This window comes from Hibiscus syriacus, unplaced genomic scaffold (genome assembly GCF_006381635.1).
Source record: "Hibiscus syriacus cultivar Baekdansim isolate YM2019G1 unplaced genomic scaffold, ASM638163v2 tig00000916_pilon, whole genome shotgun sequence".
NCBI classification, from domain to species: Eukaryota; Viridiplantae; Streptophyta; class Magnoliopsida; order Malvales; family Malvaceae; genus Hibiscus; species Hibiscus syriacus.
Genome location: NW_024061833.1, coordinates 109,616 through 126,167, shown reverse-complemented (window position 1 = coordinate 126,167; position 16,552 = coordinate 109,616). Strand labels below are relative to the sequence as shown.

The 16,552-nt window shown below is 33.2% G+C and overlaps 1 protein-coding gene and 1 long non-coding RNA gene across 6 annotated transcripts in view; one reads left to right on the top strand and one right to left on the bottom strand.

Annotated features, from left to right (window-relative positions):
- Positions 1-4,072: 4,072 nt before the first annotated feature.
- LOC120117282 overlaps positions 4,073-16,552 on the top strand; it is a 24,927-nt gene continuing 12,447 nt past the window's right edge. Inside the window, exons 1-2 of the long non-coding RNA XR_005515610.1 lie at positions 4,073-4,186; positions 12,652-12,659. This is a non-coding gene — a long non-coding RNA (uncharacterized LOC120117282). The remainder of the gene's footprint in view (positions 4,187-12,651; positions 12,660-16,552) is intronic.
- LOC120117252 (26S proteasome non-ATPase regulatory subunit 2 homolog B-like) lies at positions 8,208-12,624 on the bottom strand. Of its 5 annotated transcripts, XR_005515608.1 has the most exons (8): positions 12,520-12,611; positions 12,062-12,136; positions 10,685-10,998; positions 9,089-9,190; positions 8,853-8,912; positions 8,668-8,781; positions 8,497-8,581; positions 8,208-8,322 (listed from the first exon to the last, which is right to left on the bottom strand). XR_005515608.1 is itself a non-coding variant. In XM_039137562.1 (7 exons), exons 3-7 carry the CDS (start codon positions 10,748-10,750, stop codon positions 8,561-8,563), a joined length of 363 nt encoding a protein of 120 aa, XP_038993493.1. In that variant the 5' UTR covers positions 10,751-10,998; positions 12,062-12,136; positions 12,520-12,612; the 3' UTR covers positions 8,208-8,560. The 5 variants fall into 5 exon arrangements, 3 of the variants coding, with proteins under 3 accessions (XP_038993493.1, XP_038993473.1, XP_038993486.1); XM_039137562.1 differs by having other exon boundaries at positions 8,208-8,581; positions 12,520-12,612; XM_039137542.1 differs by having other exon boundaries at positions 8,208-8,781; positions 12,520-12,624.

Here is a 16,552-nt window from a genome sequence, read left to right as displayed (position 1 = left end):
CGAATAAGTACTGTGATACTCCAGTCCAAACATCAACTGGAGCAAATGCCACGTTATCATGGTAGAAATAAGGAGACCCAATAGCATCTTCTGGAAGTGTTCTTTGAGTTATCTGATCTGGTTTGGTATGAACCCCAAAACCAATCATTAGATTTGAAAGATGAATTTGCTCATAGTAGAAATAAGGAGACCCAATAGCATCTTCTGGAAGTGTTCTTTGAGTTATCTGATCTGGTTCGGTAGGAACCCCAGAACCAATCATTAGAATTGCAAGATGAATTGCATGATCGTCTTCAGTAAGAAGCTTCTTTTCAAGCTTCCTCTGCTTCTTTTTTAAGAAAATCATAGCCCAAGTTTCGCTTTTTCTTGTAATTGGGATCATTGTATAATGGCTTCCTATCTTTTACCGGAAGAAGTGTGTCAGCAGCCTTAGCCATTTGAGCAGCACATATAAAATCTGTCAACTCTGCAATTGATGAATCAGGATTATATCTCTATGACTATTGAAGACATAGCATTTGAGTATCCCATTTTCGTCAAGTATAACAGTTTACTCTCCTCATCAGAATCAGAATTCAGGATTTTCTCGGTATAAAAAAAAACTATCGATATCTGTGAAATCATCTTGATAGATCACTTCATAATTAGATGAGTAGTTATCAGAATCAACATGTTACATGAGTGCAAACTTTTCAAGAGCCTATGCCATTGAGTTTTGTTCTCAAGAGATTTTGTGACATTATATCTACATCTACATTTGTCAAAGATGATAGATTCTCCGATTTGAAGAAGAAAGATTTATTGGATTTCTACACAACTGAAGAAATACTCAGTTCACTAATTTGAAATCAAATAAACTTAACATTCATGCATCATATTTAGGCATTTGCAAAAATAGGTGCATTTTCATTCATTTTATCCATGTTGAATTTTAACAGGAATTTCAAAGATTTTAGCAAAGATTAAAATCCATCATTCAATGGATCAACATTTCCAGTTCGAGTTCATAATGAGAAGAACTCATCTGAAGAAGGAAGAAGAAGTTCATAATGAGAAGAACTTGTTCAACTTTTTGCTTAAATTCATCACTCGATGGAACAGCAGTGCCAGTTAGAGTTCATAAAGAGAATAACTCATTTGAAGAAGGAAGAAGAAGTTCATAATGAGAAGAACTTGTTCAACTTTTTGCTTGAATTCATCATTCAATGGATCAGCATTACCAGGTCGAGTTCATAATGAGAAGAACTCATTTGAAGAAGGAAGAAGAAGTTCATAATGAGAAGAACTTGTTCAACTTTTTGCTTAAATTCATCACTCGGTGGAACATCAGTACCAGGTCGAGTTCATAATGAGAAGAACTCATTTGAAGAAGGAAGAAGAAGTTCATAATGAGAAGAACTTGTTCAATCTTTTGCATGATTCTATCACAGAAAGAGATAGATCAACATCAACATTTCCAGATTACATCACAGAAGGAGATAAATTGTCATCCCTAGTGGAAAAGTTTATAATTAGAAGAACTAATCCCAAAGAAGAAATTATTCAACATTACCATTATAATCAAGTGAAGTCAAATGGATAAAAAAAATTTATTATCTTTTCGTCTTTGCCCTATTCTTATTAACACAAGAATGAGCAAAGAGGGGCAGCTGAAGATACTAATTTTTTACCCATTTTATTTATTTATTATTATTATTATAATAATAATTATTATTATTATATATTATTATTATTATTATTATTAAAAAATAATTACATGCCCAATGAAAACTGGACCGGCCCAGTTACAAACAACCAGTTGGCCCAAACTAGATGGAAACCCTAAAACATTTAGGGTTTCAGCTAGGGTTTTCTAACCCTAGCTCCGTGCGCCAGCCGCCTCAATCTCAGCCGTTGGATCTGAGAGATCCAACGGCCCACACTCATTCAGCACAAACCCTAGGGTGATGATACCCTAGGGCCACGCGGCCGCCGCAGCTACTCCCACCATCTCCACCGCTACCACGTCTCGTCGAAAGCTTCCAGAAGAGCCACTCCAGCCGCACACATGTCGCCCCAATGGTGAGTCACCACTGGAAGTCCGGTGACTCACCAGACTCCACTCTTTTACCCGGTCCGATAGCCACACCGGTGATGGCTATAAAGCCATTGACAACCTGCAAAGAAAAAAAAAGAAGGCAACCACGGCAACCAACAGAGAGAGAAAAAGAAAAAAAAAACAAGGAAAAAGCGAGCAAACCAACAACCACAAACACCACAATAAGCAAAGAGAAGACGGAGAGATACTTACTGAGGAAGCTGCAACATCACATGAGCCTTCACACGTCATCGGAAACCTTCGAAAACCGAAGGTATTTTCGAAGATTTGCTCCGATCGGGAATGTTTTAAGGGAAACGGTCATCGGAACCATCAATAGGATGGTCCGATCTATATTTAGGTGTAAATTTTTTTTTTCGGCCACCGGATGCGGTGGCCGGCAGCGGGGTTAACGTTGGCAAACGGCTGCCGGCCGTTGCTTCTCTCTGTTTTAGAGAGAAGCGAGAGAGTTTTTAAAACTCTCTCAAAGAAGAGAGAGAGTGAAGAGGAGAAATGAGAGCTGGCCCTTCGGGCCAGCCGATTATAGGACTTAAATAGCCCTCCCCAAACGACGTCGTTTTGGGGAGGGGTCTGTCTGTAATTAACTAAAAGTTAAACCCTTTCCGCAGCCATCCTAATTTATAATCCTTACATTTTAGTCACTAAATCAATTTATAATCCTTTTAATTCGGTTCTTTAACTTTAATTTTATTTATTTTAGTCCTTTATATTAAAATAATATATTTAGGATAAATATCATATTTAGTCCTTTAATTTTAATAATTGATATTTTAAACCCCGAACAACATATTTCAATTTATTTTAATTTGATATATGAATTTTATATAATTTTATTTTAGTCACCAAATTAATAAATAAGGATAATAGCATGTTTAATCCCTATAATTTTAAATAATTAATTACGAATTAGGTATTTAATTTTATTAGATTATAATTTAGTCACTAATTTTAAATATTTTCATTTATTATAAAGTTTTACTGCTTTTAAATATATAGTTCTAATTTTATTTTTATTATTGTTTATTTATGTTTTAATTTTACTTGTTTATATTTAAATATTTTTTATTATTATATAGTCATATAAATATATATAATAAATAATAATTTATTTTAAATATTAATTTGATTTTACATAAATTATGTTTTTATCATATTTTAATATTTATTTATTTTTCAATATCAAAGAAAATGACAGTCTTAATACAACTGAATGTCCTATTCTTGTATTTTAAAATTAAATATTATGATAAAAAATTATAATTTAATTTTATTATTATAATATTTATTAATATCGAAGAAAAGAGCTGTCTTAAGGCACCTAGAAGTCATTTTCTAATATTTCTAAATAAGTAAATATCTTATTTATGTTTGATTTATTTTCTTAAAAATATTTGAATTAAATAGGATTATAAATTTAATATATTTTGAATTTTTAATAATAGAGACAATTTATAATTAAAAAGTACCATTTTTGGGCGTTGTAGGGTTGCTAATCCTTCCCTAAACGTAACCGACCACGAATCCCTTTTATTATTAAAAAGAATGAATTTTTGCTTAAAACGCAGATCAATTTATCTTTTAATCGATGTTTTCTTAAAAGCTCTTTTAAAAGATGATTTTTAGGTTTTCGACCTACCTGACCCAAAAGGCCGATGGCGGCTCTCAAAATATTTTAAAAAAAAATCAAAATCATTAATTTATTAACATCACTTTTCCCGCCAAGTAAAAATTTGTGCCCGGGCGAAAACCGGTTACGACAAGCATATTGTTGTACCGCTTCAATTAATGTTCTTGTTTGTTGCCCTGAAAAAGTAATGATTTTACCATAAGTGTACAAAGTAATGTCACAACAACATCAAGATCCATCATAAAGAGAGCCTGTGAAAAAGACAGAAACAACAAAAGCCACCATAGCAAACCTTTTCAGTTCTAGCTGCTAAAATTTTGTAATATTTTTATCTGATTAGAACGAGATCCCATCAAAGATATTAAAGAACTTTAAGAAATAGTAAAAAGAGGGTGGCAAACTCTAAACATGGGTTAAAGTTGATACATTCCCAGAATTTTCTATAAAATTAAGTTCATGATGTAACAATCATAAAATAATTAAATCACGCAGACATACAGGCGTCAATAATCTTATCAAGAGAAAAACATGCAGCCACACTGCCAACAAAGTCAATCACCAAACAAATAGATTGAACTAAAAAAATACCAAGATAAGCATTGAATAAAAACATTATCAGCACAAGCATAAGGAAGAATTGCTTCATCAGCACCTTTCAAAAAAAGTAAAATTTTTCCCTTCTGGCAATCTTTAACAACCACTGACATTCTTTTCCTATCAGAAGTGAACTCCAAAGTCTCCAACACTTCATACTTAATTACTGAACTGTTGAACCTGATCTCTGTACAGTATTTAATACACGAAACCATAAATGATCATCTGTAACATCTCAAATATCGGGTCAGTGACCAAATTGTAAGAATTCAAAACTTAGTGGTTTAATTGGAATAACTTGAAAAGTTTAAGGATTTATTGTGGAATTTTGTTTAGGACTTGATAGCAAAATTGGATTATTAGAAGGTCATTATGGTCTTTTCACAAGAAGAATTTTTTATCTTCTGTAACACCCCCAACTCGTACTCGACCCGAATACGAATCCGAGGTGTCACATTGACATTTCAAAATATTTACTTGTACAAAATAGTGAATAATTTTAAAATTTTTATTAACACACAACTATATTTACATAAATTACAATCATATGATTTTACAAAACCGATTAGAGCATATCAGATTCAAACCTTTATTTACATGCCAACTACAATCTATATTATAAAATACATACTATTTGTTTCTCTTCTGATCTGACCTTCAGTAAGGAGAAATTGACCTGTCTTGCTCTTTATCGTTCCCTAAGCTTGTCAAAACCTACGTATGAAACACTCACACACTAAGTCATATAATGCAAAACCATATAAAACATATAATTTAAACTCTTACTTATAACAATGCATATACAATTAATACTATCATATGCATGCAAAACCATATAACATTTCATATAATCCAATATATTCATATACATAACTCATCTTTTCCATCTTTACCTCATTCCATTATCATTTATATCTTTTAGTCATTCTTAATTAAACAATACACACAAAACAACTTATATTCTATCATGCATAGCATCATATAATCCTTGTAATCCATTCCTCATAACATGTCACACATACATATATCACATATAATATATTTATATTATTGCTTGATTAGCCCTTGTATATTGTAGAGAACTTAAGGTATGTGAGTACGTTGAGGTTGTGCACAAATACTGTCACCACAGCTCGTATAAATGCACCGAAGTGCCACGTAGAATTTGCACCAAAGTGCCGCGTAGAAATGCACCATAGTGCCATATAAGATTGTCCATAAGGACCACATAGAAATTCCTTAAGAATCATATGCATATACCAATGATCAAGTAGGTGTCTCAAAAGACCTCATACATGTTCCAAAGAATACATATATGTCCCGAAGGACCACGTAGAATTGTCCCGAAGGACCGCGTAGACCCTCGACTCTTGGCATGCCAACTATACCTCTAGATCTCATGACACATAACATGAGCATTATCTTTATACTTATCATTTCACATAACACGTAGTTCACTTTCACATATCACGTAGCTTATGTCACAAAACTTGGATCACATATACATATAATCACGTAGATCACTTTTGCATAGCTTATATTTTATTATTATGACTTCTCAAAGTCATAAATTCATGTGTTCATTTTCTTCTTCTCATAATCTCATCTAGTCACGTAGTTCATTTTAATATAATTCACATATACCTATATTATTTTTCATACAATCACATAGTCGTATAATATTTCATATGACCTCATATATCACATCACATAGATACATACTCCAATACTCATAGTTACATATTACTTAAATTATTCATATTTACATCATTCAAGGTCATATAGCTTCTATCACAAAATCACTTGTTTTATCTGTTGTTCTCATATGTTCATATTTATTATAAAACACATAACCTATGTCATATTTATAAACATATATGTTATATTATATGTGCATATCATCACTTTATATTCAAGTTTCATAAGTGTTATATTATTCTTAGTTCATTCTATAATTCAATCTTCTCTAGTTTTCTTCAATTCTCCATAAATCATATAACTCTAATGCACTAATTCTCATAATTAATCATACCACTATGTACTTGTCTCATCCATGTTTCTATTATTTGTATAACCTTTACACATGTTTAAGTTCCTATTGTTCTCAGGAATTCACTTTCATCATATTCTCATATTATTACACACTTTATTGTTGAATGATGTTCGTTATAACAAATTTAAGGAAAGAAACGTTTTTATGAATAGTACTATACGGTATGAACATTACCGTGAACAATAATAAACAATACTATAAACAGTAATGAACAGTACCGTTAACAGTAATAAACAGTACTATAAACAGTAATAAACAGTATCGTGAATAGTATCGAATGCTAAAATTTTCCAAAATGCTACAGGGGTATCGATACCCTGCTACAGTATACCGATACCCTACTACAGTAATTTTGGCAAAACATGTATAAAACTCATAAAATTTAAACTTTCATCACAATAAATTATCATTTACATAAATACGATTAAAACATTACGAAACTCCATCATATAATTTATATTTATTCTCTTATAACTCTTAATACTCATATATTTTCATTTCCATATATCACATAGATTTTATCACATGACTTATCTTTTATACTCACATAAAACACATAACACATACCATAACCTATCAACTCATATAATCAAGCTTACATACAAATCATGTCATTCACATACTTATAATCATAAATTCATGCATTCTAATATAGGAAATAGACTTATCGAAAGTCTTAATTCCATAGCATAACTTACCTTTATTATCATGTACTCACCTTAGCTACTTGCCAATACCAATTTTGTTCTCTCTTGAATCTTACTCTGATGACCCATTCGAACTTTACTGTCGTTTTAAAACTTGCTTGTACTCGATATCTACATAATCATACATTTTTAAGGTAATTATCAGATATCTACACCTTGTAATTTGATGCTAATAACTTAAACAAATTTAATAGACCCATATTCATTTTTCCTTTAGGGTTATCGATACACTCCTTAAGATATCGGTACCCTTATTGTATTCTGAAATTTTTCGTTCAAGAGGGTATCGGTACACATACATAGGGTACCGATACACTCTGCCCAAAACATGTTTTTTCACCCGAAATTCATCATTTTCAGCTTAAATTCTTCATGTTTCATTCCCTTTTCCATTCTTAACTCAAGTACATATATTTAAACTAATTTCTACTCATTCAATACATCCTTAACCTCAAAATTCCATATTTCATGTAGAAATCAATAATCATACCAAATTTTCAAGATGCTCTTAATCCAATTCTATCACTTCATTTCTCTTAATTAAGTTGATAACAAGTCAAATTTAGTTTCAAATTCAACTTATCAACTCTTTTCCATAAATTCACTTAAAAACTCATTCTCTTTAATCTTTCATAACTCTTTTATCTTTTGATTTTAAGATAACTTAAGCTTTCATTAAGCTTAGTTATCATCTAATGATCAAAACCCGACTTAAATTTCAGCTAATAATCAACAACAAAGAAATCTTACCTTTGCCTGGCTTTCACGGGGAGGAGGAAGAAGAAGGGAGAAGAAGAAGAGAGTTTTCCAGATTACTCTCACCCTACGTGTTCTCTCCTATTAAAGGAGAAAAAATATCTTTCATGTCAAATGACCAATTTGCCCTTTACTTCATTTAATAATTACTAAAAACTTTCAAGAAATATTTCCAAATAAATCATTGAACTATTCAACTTTTCTACTTTAATCACCAACTTCTGAAATTTTTACAATTTAGTCATTAATCCGGTATTGAGGATGTTACATCTTCCTTTTTAGGGGATATAAAACACGTGGAAAAGGGAGAAAGGAAAAGAAAAGTCTGGAAACCCTGTAGCATATGCCAGTAGCATAAGCCAATATACTGGAACGAACCCGCATCGCCAAAAGAAGGAAGTAAAGAACAAAAGGGTATTTCCCCAATATGATAGTTTTCATATCAAGACATGCATGCAGCATTATAATCAAAGCAGCAAAAGCAGTCCTGCTTGATAACAAAAGAAAATCATGTTTTTACAAGGTCAACTAAAATGAAGCACATACTAGCATTTTACGGAAAGAAAACCACTCCCCCCAAGTTGACTGTGAACCTATATCATTTTGTGAATCTTATTTTATCATTTCAGTGAAGGCTCGTGTATGTAGAACAACTACTTACGGTGATAGTAATAGGCGATCACAATGGTAGGGATCTAGTGTCAATAAACCCTTCCCCAAATGTACTAACCTTGAGCAATTTGTACCTGTGAAAACAATGAAGACTTGGCTTTTATAGCAAAAGCACAAGAATCGTACAAGAAACTATTAAGACAAGCACAAAATGACGTACACAGAATAAAAGGCAATCAACTCCATAGTAATAACTTGAAAGATTGCCAAGCATGAAAACTATGCGAACATGGTTGGTTCCAGCGCCTATCAAACCCAAGGAGATAACAGCAGCCTGTAGCATCCATACATTAGTGCAAGCTGAGGGGAAGAACAATAACTTAGAGTCTACTATTACCGTCTTACCATTGCAACTTCTAAATCTGTATCATGACTAAGCCTACTTAAAATGTCCATCACATTAACCTGTAGAATAAATGCACAACCAGTAAAAAATAGTGAGAGATAGAGTCTTTTAAAAAAGAAAAGAAGATAAATAATCTCTCTGCAGCTTTCTAAACATATTGAACTTAAATCTAGGATTTTGGAGCTGGGTTAGCAAATAGTGAAATAAGTTGTTCAGCAAAATTTAACAAGGGTACCTTTGGGTTTGATATACACAGAAGACCAAGAGCAAAAGGAACTGCACGCCTGATATTCAGTTCACTGTACTGCAAAAGACGCTCCAGTAAACGAATTGACATCTCAAGGCCCAACTCTTCAGCTATTGCTACCATGGCAATTCCAAGCACAGCAGGACCCTGGTGGGTTTCACCATTATTGAGATGATCAGAACAATGATTGAGAAATTCCTGGACCTTTATATAAAATAGTTTAGCCAAACTTGTAGACTAATTTTAGTATTGAACTGCATTTTAATGGATTTCAGAAATGACTTTTAAGGTGCGTTTGATTCACGAAATGTAAGATTACCAATGAGAATAAATGATTACCAGATAATAGGATTATTGAAAATGTTGTATTTTGTGTATGATTGGTTTAGCAGGAATGTAAGATTAACGTATTTGGTTAAAAGAATAAAATATTATTAAAATATATATTTGACCAAATTGTCCTTATTATATATTTATTTTTTTAATAAATTGAATTCTACTATAATTAATTTATATATATATTTTTTAAAAATTTAAATTCATAAAATTTATATAATTTTTTTTTACAAAATTAAAAATATAAATAGATTTAATGAAAGAGTAAAATTTTATTTTAATCCCTGAACTTCATTTAAAATTTTAATTATAGATTTTTTTTGTAAATCTAAAATAGTTTAAGGATAAATTTTTAATTTAACTTTCGTAGAATTTTTATTATCAACGACAGAAGAATGATATTTTTGAAAACAAAAATTAAGGGCATTTTAGTCCAAAACGCCAATAATTTAAAAATACTTAAGGGAAGGAGTAATCACATTCCCGGTAATATACCTAAAAAAATCTACAAAAAATAAGATACTAACCAACCCAATAGGGGAATGAGGATTTCATTCTCTCGGTAATACAATATTCTTTGAACAAAACAGGGCTCAGAACATTCCGTGTTCCAGCATAGGCACAAGAAAGCAGTGTTACATCCCAGTACTTTCTTATCTTTTTATTAAACCTTTCTAAGAAATCAGATTTAGCCTCCAAACGTTCCTCCTGTTAGAGTAGCATTTGCTGAACAGTCAGGAGCAGACTACTGCTTTCTGAAAAAGGTCTATCAGGAACCGAGAACAACTTATTTACCTGCTTCCCAAGGAATATAAGACCACGACTAAGGGAAAGAAGTCGAGTTAGGGGACCTCCAATTCCGGCTCGCTTCTGGCAATTAAAGCATCTACAATAGCATCTGCAACCTCCGCATTGCTGGAACCCACATAGATCAAACCCAATGAAATTGCAGTAAATGCTATCACATCAAGGGGGTTTTTCCATCGTTAAGTATGGCAGTCAGTCGCCTACGTATCTATAAATAACAGTGGTAAGTTTTCTTTAGAAACAAATGTCACATCCGCATCAGCTCCCCACTTCCCCCCCCCCCCCCAAAAAAAAAAAAGCAAAAAATCGATAGAATTGTTAGATGAATCTCATCCAATGAGAAAATAGCACCCGAACTGCATTTCTCATAAAAGTGCATAATGGCCAGATCCATGACCTACCAGGTTCGCAGACAGGAGAGAGAAATGTATACCTGCTCGCTTTGGGCACCTGAATATGCAATTCCCAAACCCATAATTGCGCCAATTCGGATTGAAGAATCTTCATTACCTATGTATTCGCGCAGAATTCCCCTTGCCTGAAAAGAAAGACAGATAATAGCAAACGTTATACTTTGTGAACAAACATAGAGATGAAGAGGATAAGGAACTCACTGGATCAAGATCATTATTAACATTGCAGTTGACGAGTCCAATTCCTAATAGTGCTCCAGCAATCACTAAGTTATCATTGCTATGGATATACTTGTGAATATGAGCAAGCCCAAAGTCGACATCCCACAATAGAATCATGCCCTGTTATAGAGAAAGTGATGGAAATTTAAATTTAACTAAATTCCTAACAAGTAATCAAGTAATGGCTTATGGCCTTATGCATGCCCATACCGAGGCAATTTTTTTTTTTGGCTAATCAAATTTACCGAGGCAAATTTTGCAATCCGATAAACATACCAAACTTGCTTCAGCACTGCTCTTCCCATGTTCTTTGTTTTTGCAATTTCCAGATGAACCACCACTTGAAGAGTCTGCTGGGACTGTCATTAACTTGTCCTGCAAGAGAAAAATATTAACTGATATAAAACAACTAAGCTCCTATGCTTTCATATTTTTATGTTTGCAAACAATACCTGGTGCAAGCCTGCATTGACAAATGCATTGACGAATGTAGCAGCCAAGACTTTTCCAGCTGAACCAAAACTTGCACCAGCACAAGCGTGACCATCAAGAAAGTCAGCCTAACAAAACCATTCACGTAATGCATCAATTTGATGAAGTGAAAAATAGTAAACACGGGCAATGACAATGTAAAGTGAATAGATGTCACTGTAATAACTAAGCATGCAAGTAAGCGCTTCCTCCATTAGGAAAAAGAATCAATAAGACTACAGGGAGAAAAAGAAGGGGGCAGGGGCATTATACAGCGCCAGATTTCATCCACTATCCCAAAATGTTTACCAAGTCTTGAAGTCGAAACCTTATAGATTTCTTCTTGATATTTAGGTTCCATAACCTGCATATCACGGGCAAGAGATAGATAACTTTCACTTAATTTAGAATTGTTGATGATATCCTGTAAAAGTATTCTGTCGTCATCAACCCTACACATCTCATCATCAAGCTGAAAATCAAACCCTGCCAAAAACAAATAAAAACCCATACTCATACACATGCATACATGGGCTAACAATTCTAAAGAAATTTCAACTTAAATTCGAAGTACCCAATTTTGACCATGAGAAAATAAAACTTCGATCATCCATAATTAAAAGAAAATCTAAACCAAGTGACGTACTTGGCTATAAATAGTTCAAATGCTTTTAGACACAGAGAATAAAGCCAGAGAAAACCTAATACTTACATGTCGAGCAAGAATGTAGCAAAATTGTTTCTTCTTCAGCAGATCATCACAAGAAGTGAACACTTGTTCCACATGCTGCAAGAGCACGTTCCAACTTGTTAGGAAGAATTAAATTTGTTATAATCTAAGGAAATAAACCAAATGAGAGGGAAAGAATAAAAGAGGCAATGGAAGAGAAACTGATTATTGAATTTATGAGATTACAATAGTTTAAATAAACCCACATGATGACTTTTAATAGGACTTTTTCTGCTAAAGATAAAATTCTATCTAGAAATAGAGATTTCAAAGACTCCTAAGACTTCTTTTTTCTTATCATAAAAGACTCCTAAAAAAACAAGACTTCTACATTGCCGATTCTAATAAAATTCACAAATGAAACACACACTGATATCTTAAGAAGGGAGTTTCTCAAATATGCCATGGGGAATGAAGATAGGAACATAACAGAAGAAAACCTGCAGGTCGTCAAAGAAAAGTGCAATCTTAAATGCATTTGCAAATTCCGCAAACTGAAGAAATGTTGTGTATGCAATATTCAAAGCAAACTCGTCATTTGTTCCAGTAAGATATCTGCGAAGTATTGTCAGTATGAAATGTCAACACAGGGAGAGAACAGGAAGAACAACATCTACGGATAACGCTACATGATATCAGGATGTCCAGTTGAATTTTTTTACTTCAGCATTAACATTTGATGAATTTCAAAGATGATTGATGGGGAATACTCAATTAGAATTTACCAAAGAAGTGTAAGCTAGGGGAACAATATATAACATCAGCTAGGTGTTTCTATGATGAGTGTTCTGAATCGATAATATTTGCTCGTTAATTCTTCGATCTTATGGATTTATTGCTGTTGATTTGGTTGTGTTATGCTTATTTTCATGTAGGGTCTTACTTTCCAGAATTAGTAGTAAAACGGGTGCATTCTGTATTTTTTTATTATTTAGTCACAGTTGGAGACATGAGGACGACTATGAGCATGACACAGTCTGACGTGACAGTTTATAGAAGGTCCAATCAATAATAGTTTTCTAGAAGATCTAGTCAGTGCCTTCTGGAAGGTGGACGGGCAAAATATATTAGGAGACTTATTTTTAAATTTTTAAAGTTTGAATTTAAAAAACATTTAGAATTATCTTTAGGATTATTTTTATTTTAATTTCTATGTTTATCTCTAGGGTTTTAGAGGTTATAAATACCCTCTTGGGGTAAGTCTAAATTCACAACTCATAATTTACTCTTCTTCTTCTTTCTAATTTTATAAAGTTATTTCTTTTCTTTTCAAGTTTTCGTTTTCGTTTTCGTTTTCGTTTTCGTTTTCATTTTTATTTTAAATTTTATTTTTAAACATGCTAAGTATGACGTTTTCATGCTTAGCAAATTTTCTCATAAGCCGAGAGCTGAAGTGATAACTTAATTCCAACGTGAGAATTGAAAAGCACTTGAATAACTTCGGAATATCTCTCTTAATCTCTGCGCTTATTTTCAAAATCAAAACAATTTTTAAAATCAAAGATTGACTTTGGTCAAGATGTTGTTGCAATTAAATGTGTGAGAGGAATGATCGACTTATTGAAAGCACATTCGACTTCCTAGGAACACACTTGGCTAGATTGTCTTGCCAAGATGGAATTAAGATCGGAATTAGTAGTTATTGAAACAACAATCCGAGTCGATCTTCACGAACTTAAACAGTTATTGATCTACGACAATTGATGTTGATCAGATCAATTTTCGAAGCCAGAATCAAAGATTGCTTTGGGTATTCGGTATACAAAATAGAGTCACGAGGATTGCTCTTGTAGACAAAGTAACCGACGTGAATCCCAAAGGGAAAATCTATTTCGATGATCCGAAGGAAATTGATTCAAAGCGAGGCTTGAGGCTGTTTTACCATATTCATTTTCAACCTTCAATTTTTATTTTCTTTATTTTTCTTTAAATCAATTTTTATTGTTTAATCTTTTTACCAAAACCCCCTTTTTATTACTTATCGCTTAGTTTAAGCAATTCAAACAAAAATTTAGAATTATCTAAGTCCCTGAGGATCGACCCTTACTTCTCTTTAGTACGTATTTTCTTTATTTATTAATTGAGAAGAAGGAATTTATTTTGACATCAAAACAACAGTTGTTAAATTGGCACCGTTGTCGGGGATTTCGCCAAAGTTACTAATTTTTGTTTGCTTTTGATTTATGATCGGGACAAACTCGGGTGAATTAGTGGAGTACGACTCGAAAATCGAAGCCAGAGCTAAGAGACTTCACGTATAGACACTTTGAGAAAATAATGAGACAATAATCAGATCCAAAATCAAATTTAGAATCAAATTCAGGTGAAGTTGTTAATACCGAACCAAATCCGATGGTCGATCCTACTATCAGAGAGCTAGCCGCATCTCGTACTAAACAAGAGCCTTTGTGCATTGATTTTTCTCAAGGCGAAACTCCATACTAGTTAAAAAATTGGCCTTATTCATCTCATTCATACCTTCCACGGATTACCAAATTAGAATCCACATAAACATCTCACAAAATTTCACATGGTCTGCTCCAGCATGAGACCACAGGGTGTAACTGAGGATCAAATCAAACTTAAAACTTTTCCTTTTCCCATAGCTGATTTGGACAAAGAGTGGTTATTTTATCTATCGCCAAATTCTATTACTACATGGCCTCAAATGACTCACCTTTTTCTTGACAGGTTTTTCCCTGCGGCGAAAGCAAATGAGTTACAAAGAAGAATACTTGGAATCAAGTAACTTGATAGGGGAGTCACTCTATGACTACTGGGAGAGATTTTAAAAATTATATGCTAGTTGCCCATAACATGGGTTAACCAAACAAACACTCATTCAATATTTTTATGAAGGATTAACTCCACTGGAAATAAAGATGATCGATGCTACCAACGAATGAGCTTTGGTGAACATGACTACTGCTGTGGCTAGGGATTTAATTTCCACAATGGCCATAAATTCCCAGTCGTTCTGCCCAACTAATGAACCTCCTCGAAGGGTTCATGAAATAATTTCATCTTCTTTAGAAAGTAAAATAGATAAATTAACCGAATTAGTCAACTCTCTTATTACAGGAAAAATAGGACCCAACAGATTATGTGGAATATGTGCACTACCTAATCATCAAACAGACGTCTATCTATTGATTCAAGATGACACAAAAGCTTAAGTTAATGCATTAGGGAACTTTCCAAGACCTTCCCAGAGGGCTTATAATCCCTACAACAACACTTACAACCCATGATGGAGGGATCATCCAAATTTTAGTTACGCTCAAAACTCAAGGCCAAAACAAGTTTATCAACCAAGGCTACCTCTACCACCCCAACAGCTGCAGAAGTCATCTTTATAATCAATTGTTGAAAGATTAGCTCTTTCCTAGGAAAAGTTCAAGATTCGTAAAGAAGCCCACTTACAATAGATGAACAAGAAAATGAGCCAACTGGCTCAGATCGTAAGACATTTTGAATCACAAGGTAAACTTCCATCTTAAACCGAGGTAAATCCAAGGGAGAATGTCTGCGCCATCACTCTTTAGAGTGGTATAATAGTCGCACCACCTATTCCAAAACATGAAGCAATCCAAAAAGGAAAGAAATCTGTTGATTCAGGATCTCAGAAGAAGATTGACGAAGTAAAAACAAATCCAACACCATCTCCATATGATGTTCCACCACCTTTTCCATCAAGGTTAGTAAAAAGAGAAAACAAGACGAGGAAAAGGAAATACTAGACGTGTTTCGGAAGGTGTAAATCAATATACCTCTCCTTGAGGTTATCCGAAGGGTTCCAAGATATGCCCAGTTTCTAAAGGTTATTTGTATGATAAAGAGAAAGCTTTTTGGGGTCGAGAAGGTGAATTTGGGAGAACACGTCTCAGCTGTCTTCTAACGAAAGTTACCACAGAAACTGAAAGACCAAAGTATGTTCGCAATACTCTGTTTACATTATGATTACTAACAAACCTTTGAATGATACAAAAATATCAATTCAACTTGCCGACATATATGTGATCTATCTGGAAGGACTCTTGGAAAATGTGCTGGTGGAGGTAAACGATTTAATATTTCCCGCTGACTTTTGTATAATTGATATGGAGAATGATTGCACAATCACATCTTCTGATATTTTATTGAGGCGTCATTTCCTAAGTACCACACTCACAAAGATTGACGTAAAAAGCGGGATTTTAATCATGGAGTTTGATGTTGAGATCGTGAAGTTTGATGTGTATAAGGCAATGAGATATCTTGACAAAGTGGAGAGTATAAATTATGTTGATATAATGGATCCATTGGCTGGTGAGTTTTTAAGGACTATTTTTTCCTTTGATCTATGTAGGAAGTTAGAAGATCATAATGAGGAAATCAGGAAGTTGAAAAAAATATATATTCTGATTGTGTTGAATTAAAATTGATTTTTTCTAAGCCTAAGGTTCTGCCTTCTGTTTTGCAGGCGCCTAAAGT

Coding starts and splice junctions, on each gene's coding strand:
- LOC120117252 (XM_039137542.1), bottom strand. CDS start 10,750: ATGAAGATTCTTCAATCCGAATTGGCGCAATTATGGGTTTGGGAATTG. Junction 9,191..10,684: donor TGCATATTCAGGTGCCCAAA/GCGAGCAGGTAT, acceptor TTGGGCCTTGAG/ATGTCAATTCGTTTACTGGA. Junction 8,782..8,852: donor CAGATTTAGAAGTTGCAATG/GTAAGACGGTAA, acceptor TGGATGCTACAG/GCTGCTGTTATCTCCTTGGG.